The 17,997-nt window shown below is 39.0% G+C and overlaps 1 protein-coding gene across 3 annotated transcripts in view; it reads right to left on the bottom strand.

Annotated features, from left to right (window-relative positions):
• Positions 1-17,997, bottom strand: part of LOC128697316 (centromere-associated protein E-like) — a 570,758-nt gene that overhangs the window by 57,408 nt on the left and 495,353 nt on the right. For all 3 annotated transcript variants that reach the window (XM_070104215.1, XM_070104216.1, XM_070104217.1), the window contains 2 exons: positions 3,316-4,020; positions 866-1,012 (listed from right to left, as the gene is read on the bottom strand). In XM_070104215.1, the coding sequence (XP_069960316.1) occupies positions 866-1,012; positions 3,316-4,020 (852 nt within the window). The remainder of the gene's footprint in view (positions 1-865; positions 1,013-3,315; positions 4,021-17,997) is intronic.

Genomic DNA, 17,997 nt, shown 5'->3' with positions numbered 1-17,997 from the left:
GGTCTACCTACACCTGACTTTCTACAAATAAATACTACTCACTCTTCACCCTACATTAAGACTACAAATATTTTAAAGTAATGAATATACTGTGTATGTATTTTACTTTTTATTGTTTTAATGCATAGTTCTACTGTTAGCATAATACAGCTTCTCCTTACTTAGTGACATACTTGTTTACCGATGACTCGGACTTATGATGGGCTCTCTGACCAGTATACATACCTAAATAATGTATATTAGAGCTGATTTCCTCTATTTTGTTTATTACAATATACAGTACACTGCGGTATAAACGTTCAAAAATATACCAGAAATGTTATAAATGGTGCAAAGATGACATTAACACATTATCAACAATGGTTGACACAAACCCACTACCATTATAGTATGCTCCTCACTTAGTGACAAATTTGTTTACCAATGTTGCCTTAGGACCAGAACTCTGTCATCAAGTGAGGAGAGGCTGTATATGTTATTGTAAACTTATCTGGTATTTGTATGCATTTATAAGTGGAAAAAATGGCGTTCTGCTTTCTGGCAATGTCTACTTTTTGGCTTGATTTATTACTATGCTGGAGAAGAAGTCATTCAGTTCATGTACTGTTTCAGAGAGTTGGAGAGGAGGTTCAGTTGGTTTAGTTAATACAATGTCTATTTTTGTGACTATGACAACTGTAAGGAATATTAGAATAACCCATCAGTCAAAATATGAAAAGTTGTGTATAAATAAGTTAGGAAGCAGGTTTGTTACCATATTATAGGAATAAGAAAGTAGTTAATTTTAAAAATGAAAATCTTGATGATCATGTTATCATGATTAATATTGTATAACATGAAAAAAAAACAAAGACTTTCAACTTACAGTTAATGTCTCCTGAGGGATTTCACCAATAATTATCTTAACTTTCTCCATGATGGTGGCAGCTGAGTCTCCCTGGAGAACAGGGGCAGCTGTGGCACCTGTCTCTGTGGTGATGGTGTCCAGGGCCTTCTTAATGGTCTCCTGTACCTGTCATTACCAACACAAACATTAATGCTGGATGTCAGTAACAACTTGTCTCCACTCTGACACTTACACAACTGTTGATTACTTAAGACTTATGTCTTAAAATATCACTCACAACCTCCCTTCAACCCTTCCTAATATATCCCCTGTACCTTCCTTCAACCCTTCCTAATATATCCCCTGTACCTCCCTTCAACCCTTCCTAATATATCCCCTGTACATTCCTTCAACCCTTCTTAATATATCCCCTGTACCTCCTTTCAACCCTTCTTAATATACCCCCTGTCCATTCCTTCAACCCTTCCTAATATATCCCCTGTACCTCCATTCAACCCTTCCTAATATATCCCCTGTACCTCCATTCAACCCTTCCTAATATATCCCCTGTACCTTCCTTCAACCTTCCTAACATATCCACTGTACCAAACTTCAACCTTCCTAATATATCCCCTGTACCTTCCTTCAACCCTTCCTAATACATCCCCTGTACCTTCCTTCAACCCTTCCTAATATATCCTCTGTACCTCCCTTCAACCCTTCTTAATATATCCACTGTACCTCCCTTCAACCCTTCCTAGGATATCCCCTGTACCTCCCTTCTACCCTTCCTAGGATAACCCCTGTACCTTCCTTCAACCCTTCCTAGGATATCCCTTGTACCTTCCTTCAACCCTTCCTAGCACATCACCTGTAACTATTCTTCAACCTTCCTTGGATATCTCTTGAAGCAACCACCTAGGGAGGTACTACCATCCTGTGGTAGTAGGTTCGTAGACAGCAACCACCCTGGGAGGTACTACCATCCTGTGGGAGTAGGTTTATAGACAGCAATCACCCTGGGAGGTACTGTGATCCTGTGGTAGTAGGTTGGTAGATAGCAACCACCCAGGGAGGTACTACCATCCTGTGGTAGTAGGTTGGAAGACAGCAACCACCCAGGGAGGTACTACCATCCTGTGGTAGTAGGTTGGTACAGAGGACCCACCCAGGGAGGCATTACCATCCTGTGGTAGGTTTATAGACAGCAATCACCCTGGGAGGTACTGCCATCCTGTGGGAGTATGTTTATAGACAGCAATCACCCTGGGAGGTACTGTGATCCTGTGCTAGTAGGTTGGTAGACAGCAACCACCCATGGAGGTACTGCCATCATGTGGTAGTAAGTTGGTAGATAGCAACCACCCTGGGAGGTACTACCATCCTGTGGTAGTAGGTTGGTAGACAGCAACCACCCAGGGAAGTACTATCATCCTGTGGTAGTAGGTTTGCAGACAGCAACCACCCAGGGAGGTACTACAATCCTGTGGTAGTAGGTTTGTAGACAGCAACCACCCAGGGAGGTACTACCATCCTGTTGTAATTGGTTGGTAGACAGCAACCACCCAGGGAGGTACTACCATCCTGTGGTAGTAGGTTTTAGACAGCAACCACCCAGGGAGGTACTACCATCCTCTGGTAGTAGGTTGGTAGACAGCAACCTCCCAGGGAGGTACTACCATCCTGTGGTAGTAGGTTGGTAGACAGCAACCCCCCAGGGAGGTACTACCATCCTGTGGTAGTAAGTTGGCAGACATCTGCCACCCAGGGAGGTACTACCATCCTGTGGTAGTAGGTTGGTAGATAGCAACCACCCAGGGAGGTACTACTGTCCTACCAAATGAGTGTAAAACAGAAGCCTGTAATTGTTTTACATAATGGTATGATTGCTGGAGTCTTTTTTTCTGTCACATAAATATGCATAATTTCAAGAATATCTTGCTAATTCTACTTCCACTTGGGTCACACTACACATGCATGTACAAACACACCCCTTTGGGTTTTCTTCTCTTTTCTTACTAGTGCTTTTTCTTGTTTATTTCCTGTTATTTCCATGGGGAAGTGGAAGAGAATTCATCATCTGTAAGCCATGCGTGTCATAAGAGGTAACTAAAATGCCAGGAGCAAGAAGCTAGTAGCCCCTTATCCTGTATACAATACTAAATTTATGAAGAATCTTTTGTTTTTCTTTTTGGGCCACCCTCCTTCAGTGGGATATGGCCAGTGCAATGAAAGAAGAAAGATTAATATATTTAATAATAGATAACTTAAGGGACGAGCTCGAGTTTTTATGCAGTACAAAAATAATTGAAAAATATGGAAATGAAGTTTTGTTGACAGAAAAATAGTTTAAGAATCTGGCAACATTTTGGTGAAAATCACATTTTAATATTGCTCTTAAAGTTGCATATATTTACAGAACAGAATCAATATATAAAAATGAATTAAGAAATTGTTTAGAAAGTTCAATAATATTTGTGGCATCATACCTTTACTGAGGTGTAGACAGTGTTGACATCTGGGAAGAGTTCCTGACACTTCTGGATCCAATCTTCAACCTCCACATTGTAGTGATCAGCTTCATCAATGGTTGTGATGACCTCCTGTGCAGTGTTGACTGTGTTGAGGTTCTCCAGCATGATCTGCAGCTGCTTCTTTCCTGCCTCTCCTTCTGTTGTCATTGTCAGCACACTGGTATCCTCCTGTTCCAGGAGCTCTATTGCTGCCTTGTTCTGCTCCAGCAGATCATAGAGTCTGTCCTGCAGTTGGTGATGCTGGGTCTTCCAGTCCCTCACCTGTCCCTGGTACTTGCTCAGCTGGGACAGTGCTTCTTCACACTCACTTATAAGGTTACTGATACTGCTCTTGTGTTCCTGTACCAAAGACCGTAACTTCTTGCTGATGCCTCTTGTGCGATCTTGACCACATTTTGTTGACACTGTTCCCACTGATGTAACCTGGATACTTCTGAGTTTCTTTATCACAGCCTCCACAGTGTAGTTGATCGGGAACTGAGTAGCATCTGTGGCACTGTGCTCAGCACGGCAGCTGGGGCAGGTGAGCTGAGCATTCTTAATTGTATCTTCAATACACTGTGAGCAGAATGTGTGACCACACGGCAGAGTGCGTGGTCGTCGTAGTTCTTCATCATAATTGTTAAAGCACACTTTACACTCCTCTGGTTTGTCGTTATCCTGTAGAAAATAAAAATTAAGTTACATTTTACACTAATAGGATTGAATTTGAACTGGTTAGATTTTATGCCAGTAGAATTAAATTCTATTAAGTTACTCATCAATTAAGTGTTCATATTGAATTTTATAAACAATCTTGAAAGTTAAAAGAATTGCCAAACTTCTTCATATTACTACCATATACAACATAATGGAGGTATATATTGTCAAACTTCTTCATATTAACCATCATATACAACATAATGGAGGTATATATTGCTAAAACTTCATATTAACTACTACATATAACATAAATACAACATAAAACCAGACTTAGTGTGCTGTATTGGTTACATGACCAGACATACAAAGAAGAAACTAATACAATCATGCTTTGAGATCTCTTTTCTTTTAACTTTAGACAGAGTTTTACAAGGTTAGGTTAAGAGTTCCTAACTTTATTTACAAGTTAAGAGCTGTTACCTATATCAACTCATTTTAAACCCTTTTTATTGTTATGAAACACATATGGAACATGATACAGTTGTAGTTAACTGTGGGTCAGTGATTTTATTTGTCCAACTGACTATTCTGTTGATGTCATAATGCTGTACAAACATTTTGTAGACACAAGTAATCCTATGAATAAATTATCTCAGATGAAGTTATATTCTGGAGAAAGCTACAGTATAATTACTCCTTGCTGACCATCTTGTTATGTAGAAGCTCATTTCCTGCTGTCTGCAGAGTGGAGCCAAGTGTGGTACTTTGACAATATTAGCCTTGTACATAACAGTAAGGCCACCCACATCTCTCTGGTGTTGAAGACTCTACTGAAATGACAGATCTGTCCAAGAGAGAGAGGAATTGTTTTGCTCTATTATCCATTCTGCTAAGAAGTCTCAGATATGATGGGGAGCAGGAAATCCAAGAAAGTGGAGCATACTCAACATGTGAATATACTTATGCAACCTCTACTCTTGAGTAGATGAAAGATACATCTAAGTTAAAGAGTTAAATTGGAGTCTGCTATAGTGAAGAGCTCTGTTCCACAAGGCATAGTACTCGCCCCCATCTTATTCCTCATCCTCATATCAGACATAGAGAGAGATATACACCACAGCACCATATCATCCTTTGCAGATGATACTAGGATCTGCATGAGGCTGTCATCTGCTGAGGATGCAGTTAACCTCCAAGAAGATATAAACAAAGTTTTCCAGCGGGCAACGGAAAACAATATGATGTTCAATGAGGACAAATTCCAACTACTCTGTTATGGAAAACTGGAGGAGATAATAACTAGAACAGAGTATACTACAGACTCTGGCCATACAATAGAGCAGAAAAATAATGTAAGGAACCTGGGAGTAGTAATGTCTGAGGATCTCACTTTCAAGGATCACAACAGTGCCACGATCACAAGTGCAAAGAAAATGATAGGATGGATAATGAGAATGTTCAAAATGAGAGATGCCAAGCCAATGATGATCCTTTTCAAATCACTTGTTCTCTCTAGGCTGGAATACTGCTGTACATTAACATCTCCATTCAAAGCAGGTGAAATTGCATATCTAGAGAGTGTACAGAGATCCTTTACTGCATGTTTAAGTTCTGTCAAGCACCTTAACTACTGGGAACGCTTGGAAGCACTTGACTTGTACTCGTTGGAATGCAGGAGAGAGAGAGATATCATAATCTACACTTGGAAAATCCTGGAAGGAATGGTCCCTAATCTGCACACAGAAATCACTCCCTACGAAAGTAAAAGACTGGGCAGGTGATGCAAAATACCCCCAATAAAAGGAGGGGCGCCATTGGTACACTAAGAGAAAACACCATAAATGTCCGGGGCCCAAGACTGTTCAACAGCCTCCCATCAAGCATTAGGGGAATTACCAATAAACCCCTGGCTGCCTTCAAGAGAGAGCTGGAAAGATACCTGAAGTCAGTGCCGGATCAACCGGGCTGTGGCTCATACGTTCGACTGCATGCGGCCAGCAGTAACAGCCTGGTTGATCAGGCCCTGATCCACTGGGAGGCCTGGTCATGGACCGGGTCGTGGGGGCATTGATCCCCAGAATAACCTCCAGGTAACCTCCGGGTAACCAGGTAAGTAAGGTTCCCAACCACTTTGCAAGATCTGCAATGTGGTTTTTCATAGTTTGGAGTCAAATTTCACCCCAAGGATATTAAGTTCATCCCCAGGTACCAACACTCTCCCATTCATTCTTACCACAGCTTCAGCATTACCCTCATGGTGCCTAGACACCATAATAATTTGTGATATCTCAGGAGCAAATGTGACCTACCATCATTTTTCCTAAGTTCATGGTGTTCCATATCTTTATTGCTTCATATACTGCGGTCTTGGGGTTGTGTCAGAACAAAAATTGGCTATAAAATCACAAGAACTACTATAAATTGTAATTATCAGAACATGAAAATTACATAAATTAAAAAAAATGGGGAAAAAAAAAGGTATATCGGCAACATTTCTGCAAATGGCTGCATTCCATATTGCCGTCAGGTGAGCATCCACTGCCAGCTTCACTACCTTATATCTTGGTAAGTATTGTCACTAATTTTTTTTCTTATTACACAGAGAAAATTGACCTCTTTGTTTCTAAAAAAAAAAGTCAAAATATTCGGAGCTCTAGCAGTCAAAATGTAGATCTACGCTTAGACAGTTTAAGGGTTAAGTATGGATGGAAAGTTGAATATTCTAGTGATTTGTTAATTAAACAGAGTTGCAATCGAGGGTAATGGCACATTAGCTGCCTTTTTGTACATTAATGGTGGAAAGTTACATAGATTTCTTGTCTTTTTTTCAGATGACTTATTTCAAATTTATTACAATTTCATGATACTAACAGTTAAATTCACTCACAAATCACACTTAGTATATTTAACCCAGGAAAACTCAATAGTCAAAAGTGAGATTAATTTCCATGATTTGAGGAGTTTCACACTCTGAAATAATTGTAATAAGTATTCCCTGTACATTTTGTTAGACCAAAATAGTAAAAAAATACATTTATATTGTACAGTCTCTCCTCACTTAGTGATGTACTCGTTTAGTGATGCCTCAGACTTACGATGGGCTCCCTGACCAGTATTTATACCTAAATAATGTATATTAGAGCTGATTTCCTCTATTCTGTTTATTTCAATGTACAATGATACCTCAGCATGCGAACATCTCCCGACTTCAACAAATATGTAAGTGTATTTTTATAAGTACTTTTGAAACTATTTTTGGGGGTCTGAAACAGACTAATCTAATTTACTTTATTCCTTTAGGGATCAAATTATTTTGCTATCGGTGGTCAAACAGCTTCTGGAACAAATTAAGTTCATATCCCGAGGTACCACTGTACAGTACACTACTGTACAAACATTTAAAAATATACCAGAAATGTTATAAATGGTGCAAAGGTGACATTAAAACAATATCAAAGATGGATGACACAAACTCACTACCATTACAGTATGCTCCTCACTAAGCCAGGAATTCATTTAATGACGCGGTCCTAGAAACGGAACTTTGTCGCTAAGTGGGGAGGGGCTGTATACAGTAAATTTAGAGTTGATCATAGCTGGGCTAAGTATTTCCTCATGTTTGAAGTGTTAAAACATCATTATACACATCTAATGTCATAAGTGTTAACATTAATATTAATTAAAAAACTGAAAAACAATTACATCTTGACATCAATAAATTCTAAAACATAAATATCACTGGTGCATTTATACCACAGTTGCAGATGAGTGGTCATTTTTTTGGGGCCAAGTTCAATACACCATGCAATAATAAGGTCATATCAGATAGCATTCATTTTAGTCTTTTTTTTCAAAATCATGCTACAAACACTCAAACAAGATTTTTTTTTCTGCCCATCCTATGATTTAACCCTTTCAAGGTTTCAGCCATACTGGTACGGCTTATGCACCAGGGTTTTTGACATACTAGTACGCCTAAATTCTAGCGCCTTCAAATCTAATGAGAGAAAGTTGGTAGGCCTACATATGAAAGAATGGGTCTATGTGGTCAGTGTGTGCCGTATAAAAATAATCCTGCAGCACACAGTGCGTAATGAGAAAAAAAAAAACTTTGACAGTGTTTTTGGTTTAAAACAGCAACTTTGCACTGTATTTTCGTATGAAATTTATTGTTGTATTCTAGTTTTCCTGGTCTCATTTTATAGAAAGGAAGACATATTACAAAAATTGAGATGATTTTGACTGATTTTACAATGAAAAGTACCTTGAAATTGAGCTCAAAGTAGCAGAAATGTTCGATTTTTACCCTAGTTCAAAAGTAAACAAATCATGCTATGCGTCCAATGCACGTCAACTGGTGAGTCTAATATTCTTTCACAAGTGCGCTGATATTATTTATACCATTTCTACACTAATGCAGTAGTCTGCATAACAGTAAATCTTCTACATGTATTTCTTTTATGAGAAAAAAAATTCAAAGTGGAAAGCAAAAGAAATGCAAGAGGGGCATGGGGACATGACTAATGAACGGAGAAAATGTTATTTTAGTGCCAGGAATGTCTTTCTTGTTTATTCTGGACCCTATTTGGAAATTGGCATCTTTTAAAATTTGTGTGAAATTGGCAAAATTGCTAAATTCTGACCACTGTATTGGATAGTTGAAATCGGTAAATGGGTAGTTTCTTGTACTCATTCGATAGAAAAAATGGAGTTCTAGCAAAATAGTTATGATTTTTGTCGACTAGTACACTGCAATTGGCCAAAAAGAGGGCTCAAAGTGGGCAAAATCGCCGATGCATAAACATCGTCGAGACCGCTAACTTCGCGAGAGCATAATTCCGTAAGTTTTCCATCAAATTTCATATTTTTGGTGTAATTATGATTAGGAAAAGATTCTCTATCTTTTCATAAGAAAAAAATTTTTTTTTTTTTTAATTTGGCCGACCCTGAGAACAAATCTCTGAGAGGGCCTGTCAGACCTGAAAGGGTTAATTGTTAAAAGAAAAGTTGTTTGGCTTTGTTTTTCTGTAATACAATTCACACAAAAGACAGTTGTCATTGCAAATCTATAGTTGACCCTCGGTAATTGGCCATAATCTGTTCCAGAATGTAGCCTAAATCTGAAAAGGCTGAAAACCGAAATATTTCTCATAAGAATTAATGTAAAGATGAGCTAGTGCAAGTATGAGTAGTGGGGGGTTTGAAGAGGGATGGAATAGTTTAAAAAATGCAGTATTAGAATATGGGGCAGAAGTTTGTGGCTATAGAAAGGTGGGTGCAGGAGGAAAGAGGAGTGATTGGTGGAATAATGAAGCAAAGGGAGTGATAAAAGAGAAAAAGGTAGCTTGAGAGGTTTTTACAAAGCAGAAGTGTTATCAGAAGAGCAGAGTATATGGAGTGTAAAAGAAAAGTGAAGAGAGTGGTGAGAGAGTGCAAAAGGAGAGCAGATGATAGAGTGGGAGAGGCACTGTCAAGAAATTTTGATGAAAATAATAAAAAAATTATGGAGCGAGATAAACAAGTTAAGCCTAGGGAATGAATGGATTTGTCAGTTAAAAACAGAGTAGGGGAGTTAGTAGATAGGGAGCTGGAGGTACAGTAAACTCTTGGCTAAAGGATGCATCGGCTAGCACCAAAATCGGCTAATGGCTCGCTTTGGCATAAAAATATGCCTCAGCTAATGCCAAATAACTCAGCTAAGGGCTTTCATCCCAAATGTGTCCACATGGCCTGAGTGGGCCCAGCCACTCACTCCATGTACCAGCCAGTGTGCCATTGTTTACAAAGCCAGTGAGGACGATTCCAAGCATACCTGTGATATATTTTGTATTATTCCAGTGTTTTTAGTGCTTGTAACTGCTAAATAAGCCATGCTGGACCCCAAGAAAGCTTCTAGTGCCAGCCATGTGGTAAAAAGGGTGAGGTGTACTATCGATTTAAATAAAGAGATGACTGCAAAGTATGAGAGTGGGGTGCATATCTCAGAGTTGGAAAGGTTATATAACAAACTCCATTCAACCATCGCTACTATCTTGACCAACAAAAAAGGCAATCAAGGAAGTTGTTGTTGTGAAAGGTGCAAGTATGCTTTCAGAACAGAGGTCGCAAATACAGTGGACCCTCGACCAATGATATTAATCCATTCCACAGAGCTTATCTTTAGGCGAATTTATCGTAAGTCGAATTAATTTTCCTCATAAGAAATAATGGAAATCCAATTAATCCGTTCCAGACACCCAAAAGTATGAAAAAAAATTCAAATGAAATATACATTTTCCTACACAGAAAAAGAAGGATACATGCACAATAAATATTGTACTAAATGAAGAATAAATGACACTTACCTTTATTGAAGATGTAGTGATAAGTGATGAGAAGGGAGGAGGGGAGATAGAGGTGTATTATTGTTTGGAAGGGGAATCCTCTTCCATAAGGACTTTAGCTACCAATTCCTTTTCCGGGGTTACTTCCCTACTTGTTTTAATGCCACCGGGAACAACTTGAGAGTCACTGGACCTATGTCACACCAAAGCTCTATATATAGAGCTCTGTACCTTGCATTCCTTTAAGATTTTCCTGAAATAGGTCACAACATTGTCATTGTAAAAGTCACCAGCACAGCTTGCAATAGCTGCATCAGGGTGATTTTCATCCATAAAGGTTTGGATGTCAACCCACTTTGCACAAATTTCCTTAATCTTTGAAGACGGCAACTTCCTCCATTTCTCTCTCTCCTCCACTGAAGCAATTTCCTCAGTTGTGGCCTCTTTCTGTTGCAGATGCTCTTGCAGCTCATCAGTGGTTAGTTCTTCATCATTGTCCTCCACCAACTCTTCCACATCCTCCCAACTAACCTCAGTTTCTAAACATTTTCGAGTACTTGCGATCTCTGTTTCAAAAACATACTTGTACCTTTCGCAACAACAGCTTCCTTGATTGCCTTTCTGTTGGCCAAAATAGTAGCAATGGTTGATTAGGGTTTGTTATACAACCTGGCCAGCTCGGAGACATGCACTCCACTTTCATAATTTATGATTATCTCTTTCTTCACTTCTCTTATAATTCTCACCCTATTTACCACAGGGTCGGCACTAGCTTTCTTTGGGCCCATTATTTAGCAGTTACAAGCACTAAAAACACTGGAATACAAAATGTACCGAATGTATGCATGGAAGCGACTGTACTGGCTTGTAAACACTGGCACACTAACTGAAGGCAGGGCAGGTAAGGTGCACTCAGGCCAGACGGACACGTGGACACTATCGGGATGAATGTTGTTAGTTTAGTTTTTCATCATTGGTTGGGCCAAAATTTTTACACTAAAGTGCTTCGTTAGGCGATTTTATTGTTAGACGATGCCTTCATTGGTCAGGGGTCCACTGTACTCAAAGATGTGGAGAGACTGTTGTTGGTGTGGATAAACGAGAAACAATTATCAGGAGACAGTGTTTCTCAGTCAATAATATGTGTAAAGGCAAGGCAGCTGCATGCAGATCTCATTAAGAAAATGCCTCCAAATAGTGCTGCTGTTGATGAATTTAAGGCCAGCAAATGCTGGTTTGAGAGATATGAGAATCATAGTGGCATACACAGTGTGATAAGGCATGGTGAGGCTGCCAGTTCTGACAAAAAAATGGCTAAAAAATAAGTGCAGGACTTTAAGGAGTACACAGACACTGAAAAATTAAAACCCCAACAAGTGTTTAATTGTAACAAAACAAGCCTGTTTTGGAAGAAAATGCCAAACAGGACCTACATTACTCAGGAGCAAAAAGGCAGGCCCAGGACACAAGCCTATAAAAGACAAACTAACTCTCAAGTTTTGTAGTAATGCTAGTAGGGATTGCAAGGTGAAGCCTTTACTCATGTATCACTCTGAAATCCCGGAGTGTTCAAGAAAAATAGTGTCTTATCAGTCATCAATACTCTTCAATAAAACTAAGTGTCATATTAGCATTTATTTAAGCAGTTATTATTCATGTCTCATTGTTTTCTTTGTAGGGAAACGTATATTTCATGAAAAAAAAAAGTTTTTTTAATACTTTTGGCTGTCTGGAACAGATTAATTTGATTTCCATTATTTCTCATGGGGAAAATTAATTCAGCTAATGATAAATTCGGCTAAGGACAAGCTCTCTGGAATGGATTAATATTGATGGTCGAGGGTCCACTGTACAACTATTACCTAATGAATCTTAACTAGTCATAAGTTTGCCTGTGATACTCCAAAATAGAAACTATGTATTGTACCAAAACAAAACCATTCACATTGCTAACTTTATGAACTGTAATGTAGTTACAGTGAATGCCCAGATCGGATTGTGCCAAAATCGGATAACGCCTCACTTTGGCATAAAAAAAAAATGGCTCGGATAACACCTAAAAACTTGGTTAGGAGCTTTCATCCCAAACATGTCCGCTCGGCACCGTGAGTGGGCCCAGCCAGTCACCCAGTCTCCCAGCCAGTATGCCACTGTTTACAAACCATTGCGGTTGATTCCACGTGTACCTGCAATATATTTCAGATTATTCCACTGTTTTTAGTGATTGTAACCACTAAATAAGCCACCCTGGGCCCCAAGAAAGCTTCTAGTGGTAAAAAGGGTGAGGTGTACCGTTGAACTGAAAAATGAGAAAATAGAAAAGTACGAAAATGGAGTGCGTATCTCAGAGTTGAAAAAGTTATACAACAAACCCCAATCAGCCATCACTACTATGTTGCAAAACAAAAGGGCAATCAAGGAAGCTGTTGTTGCAAAAGGTGCAAGTGTGATTACAAAATAGAAACTGCAAATACTCGAAGATGTGGAGAGACTGTTATTGGTGTCGATAAGCAAGAAACAATTATCAGAGGATAGTATATCTCAGTCAATAACATGTGAAAAGGCAAGGAAGATGCATGATGATCTCATTAAGAAAATGCCTCCAAATAGTGCTGCTGCTGATGAATTGAAGGTTAGCAAAGGCTGGTTTGAGAGATTTAAGAATCATAGTGGCATACACAGTGTGGTAAGGCATGGTGAGGCTGCCAGTTCAGATAAAGAAGTGGCTGAAAAATATGTACAGGACTTTAAGGAGTACATGGAGACTGAGAACTTAAAACCTGAACAAGTGTTTAATTGTGACAAAACAGGCCTGTTTTGGAAGAAAATGTCAAACAGGGCCTACATACCTCAGGAGGAAAAGGCACTGTCAGGACACAAGCCTATGAAAGACAGGCTGACATTAATGTTGTGTAGTAATGCTATTGGTGATTGCAATGTGAAGCCTTTAGTGGTGTATCACTCTGAAACTCCCAGAGTGTTCAAGAAAAACAATACCATTATGGGTAATTTGTGTGTGATGTGGAGATCAAACACTAAGGCACAGGTCACTAGGGAAATTTTCATGGACTGGTTTTATGGAGTGCTTGGCCCCACTGTGAAAAATTACCTCCTGGTAAAGAAATTGTCACTCAAGTGCCTCCTGGTCATGGACAATGCTCCTGCTCATCCTCACGACTTGCAAGAGTAAATTGCAGGGGAGTTTAGCTTCATTAAAGTGAAGTTTTTGCCTCCTAATAAAACTCCTCTCCTCCAGCCCATGGACCAGCAGGTCACTGCAAACTTCAAAAAAACTCTACACAAAACCAGTGATTCAAAAGTGCTTTGAAGTGACCTCAGACACTGAATTGACCTTTAGAGAGTTTTGGGAAGATCACTTCAGTATCCTCAGTTGCATAAACCTTATAAGAAAGGCTTGGGAGGGAGTGACTTGCAGGACTTTGAACTCTGCTTGGAGGAAACTGTGGCCAGAATGTGTACAACAGAGGGATTTTGAAGGGTTTAGGTCTAACCCTCAGGAGCCTATGCCAGTAATGGAAGCTATTGTGTCATTGGGGAAGTCCTTGGTGTTGGAGGTTTGTGGCAAGGATGTGGTAGAGTTGGTGCAGAATGACAATGAAAAACTAACCACTACAGACCTGCAAGAGCTTGAGGTGCAACAGTAACATATCACAGCTCAGGAATGTGCTTCAGAGCAGAAGGAAGAGAGACGGAGGAAATTGCCTTCGTCAAGGATTAAGGAAATGTGTACAATGTTTACAAAGGTTCAAGTATTTATGGATGAATTTTATCCTGTCACAGCTATTGCAAGCCATATTGGCAACATGTACAATGACACTCTTGTGTCCCATTTTAGGGAAATCTTAAGGGTATGTGAGAAACAGAGTTTCTGGAAACCTATTTTGTGAAACAGGGGTCCAGTGACTCTCAAGCTTGACCTACTGGCATTAAAAAAAAACAAGGGAGGTAACCCCTCCAAAGGACTTGGTACCTGAAGTCTTTATGGAAGGGGATTCCCCTTCCAAACAACAGGAAACTTGAATCTTCCCTGCTGCTGGAACATCACTCATCAACAACTCCACTCCAATTATTGTTTATTTTGCATGTACCATTCGTTTCTGTGTAGGGAAATGTATATTTCATGTAAAAGAAAATTATTTTGTTTAATCCTTTTGGGTGTCTGGAATGGATTAATTGGATTTCCGTTATTTCTTATGGGGAAAATTAATTCAGATAAAGGCTAAATTGGTTAAAAGCTAGCTCTCTGGAATGGATTAAAGGCATTAACTGAGGGTCCACTGTACTTAGCCTTAATACCAATATGCTCCATAATCTGTAACAATGTAGAGTTTTGAATTAATCTTAGTCTATGCTGCTCAGTTCTGGTCACTGTATTAGAGAATGGATATAAATGCTCTGGAAAACGTACAGAGGAGGATGACAAAGATGATCCCATGTATCAGAAATCTTCCCTATGAGGATAAACTGAGGCCCTGAATCTGCACTCCCTCTAAAGATGTAGAATTAGTGAGGATATGATCAAGGTGTATAAATGAAAAACAGGAATAAATAAAGGGGATGTAAATAGCGTACTGAAAATTTCCAGCCAAGACAGGACTCGCAGCAATCGTTTCAAGTTGGAAAAATTCAGATTCAGGAATGACATGGGAAAGCACTGGTTTGGTAATAGAGTTGTGGATGAGTGGAACAAACTCCCGAGTACAGTTATTCAGGCTAAAACGATGTGTAGTTTTAAAAATAGGTTAGATAAATACATGAGTGGGCATAGGTGGGTGTGAGTTGGACCCGACTAGTTTGTGCTGCTGGGTCTGGTGCAGTGCTCCATCCTTGAGTGGAGGTGACCAGACTGGGTGGGTCACTGGGCTGATCCTGGGAGGGTGGATCATTGGTCTAATCTGGAGGGGACATGGACCTGCTCCACATGGGTCAGTGGGCCTGTTGCAGTGTTCCTTCTTTCTTATGTTCTTACCCAAAATGCCTAGTCATGTTAGGTGTGATAGTGGCCCTTTCTTTAATTAGTATTACAGTATATGTAAACCACACAATATCCTATAATATGTAAACCATGCATTGTAATCTTTATAGAGAATAAACTTAATTGTTTGATTGATTGATTTGAACTGTAGTATCCTGGCAAAACAAGTGATGGATTGAGTGATGGTGAAATTGTTTCTTCTTTTTTGGTCACCCAACCTCGGTGAGAGATGGCTGTTATGACTTAAAAAAAAGTATATGGGATAGAAATGAATAAGAAGAAATGTAAATTAACAGTTTAAGTGAGTTGGGTCAGTGGCAGCAGCAACAGCAAGATCCTTGTTCCTCTATTTTACTTCCACCAGAGGTTCCTAACAACACTGTGGTAGCCTAGTAAAGACCCACATAACACTGACATGTGTAGAGACCCAGAATGATATAAATCAATTGCAGCAATCACACAAAAATATGCAATATTACCAACTAAGAAGACTTGTGTTACCACCACCTACCCCACTGCCAGGTGAAGTGTAACTTCATAACATCTACCCATTACCCATCACCTACAATTTATCTGAAACCACTGTCAATGGCCAGGGGTCAGGGTAACAACAGAAGATCCAGTAACAACCAAAGACTCCTAACACCACAGGTAAGAGAAACATTACTACAAGTAAAACATTTTCTACTGTCAGCCAGAAGGATGCAACCCTCACCACCCATCACCACAACACTCACCAAACAACAACAAACATGACCACCACCACAAACATCCAAGATAATTCCTTCCATGGATTTGATATGAACATTACTGACCCAGAAATAGCTAAACTTGTTAGGATCCAGAATAAAAACAAATCATCATTTTAACAATGACATGTTAACCCAGGAAATTAAGGAATTACAAACATCCAATACACAATACCTTGGCAAGATCACAAATCTTGAACAAAAACTAAATACACTGAAACAACTAAGCAACACCCACACCCAGTCTGAGGACACCATCAACCACCTAAAAGATCAAGTTACCCAACTAAACACCAACATCAAGAATGAAAGAGCAAGAGTGGACTTACAACTTACAAATGTTATGAACAACTTCCAAGACCACTTCGACCAACAGCAACTGTCCTTTTCAGTTGTAGTAAATAGCAACCTTCTACCACTAACTATAACTAATGAAACAAGTAAACAAACCACTCTACAACTTACCCAAGATCATCTCAACGTACCAACTGATGACATAAAGGAGTGTAAAGTGATAGGTTATCAAACTGGGAAGAAATCAGTGATACTAAAGTTCAACTCCAGCTCACAAATTAATGAACTATTAAGGATATCTGTTAATATGAAAACAGATGTTGATGTCAATGTGTGCCTGACCAAAATAAGACAAAATTTCCTCTACAGATTAATAAAGCTACAATACAACTGAAAAATCCACCAGTGCTTTGCAAGGGATGGAAAAACTTGCAATAAAGAAGGAATCAACAGAAAGGAGATATTTCAGTTCTACTGAACTCAGTAGAAATTAAATAAAGAAAATTCTGAGTAATGCTGGTTTAACTGAGTCAGAATAAAATTCAGTTTGTACCCACTTTCCACAAGCAGTGTTATGAAACCCCTATTTTTTTTCATCCAATTATTTTCTATAAAACCTAATCCTTATTACCATATTGCCAATCTGACAGCAATGAATTACCTAAGATGTCTAATCACTACCTTATAGTTTACACTCTTGTTAGACACCAAGATCACCATTTTGTTTGCCTACAAAGGTATACAATTCAACTGAAAGCAATTGCCTTTACTACAAAGCAACGGAAGCCAGTACTGTCCTAAGCAATGCCAGATATATTGCAATTTTGAATTACAATATTAGATCCCTAAGTAAACACTATGATGACCTCCTGGCACTCTTAGATTCATTAAAGACAACCTTCTCCTGTATTATTCTTACTGAAACCTGGCTTAAGCAAGACACAATAGACATCTACACACTACGAGGATGGAAATAAATGGTATCAAATACCGACACAGTGGAAATATAAACACATATGCAGTATAATGTGATCCTATATGTGTTTATATTTCCACTACGAGGATACACAGTAATCCACAACTGCAGACCAGAACAAATTGTGGGATATATTGCCATCTGTTATTCTAATGCACTATCATGTAGCAACACCATATCTTTCAATGATGAGTATGGTGAATATATATTCACAAACTTCTCTGTAAAAAAAAAATTAAAAACCTATAGTAATTTGGGCCATATACAGGATGCCTAATATTAATATCCCAGCCTTTAGTGATAAACTAAAAACATTGATTACAGATACACAAATAAATAAGCACCACCTACTACTAGCAGGAGACTTCAGCATCAACCTTGACCTAACAGATGACCAACCTGTTGTTGGTCATATGTTAGGTCAAGGTTAATGCTGTTAGCTCAAGGTTGACTTCATTAACAATATGAACAATACACTACTCATACTAGCAATTACAAAATCAACAAGACTGAGAGGAGTGCAACCATAATTGACTATATATGGACAAACATACTAGCGCCCCTCAGAGTGGGGATAATCATGGACAACACTACTGACCACTACACAATTTTCCTCCTAACAAACATATGTAAACAATCAATGGAATATAATAAGTT

Source organism: Cherax quadricarinatus, chromosome 89 (genome assembly GCF_038502225.1).
Source record: "Cherax quadricarinatus isolate ZL_2023a chromosome 89, ASM3850222v1, whole genome shotgun sequence".
In the NCBI taxonomy this organism is placed as follows: Eukaryota; Metazoa; Arthropoda; class Malacostraca; order Decapoda; family Parastacidae; genus Cherax; species Cherax quadricarinatus.
Note: the sequence above shows the minus strand (reverse complement) of the source record. Positions and strands in the feature narration are given on the sequence as shown.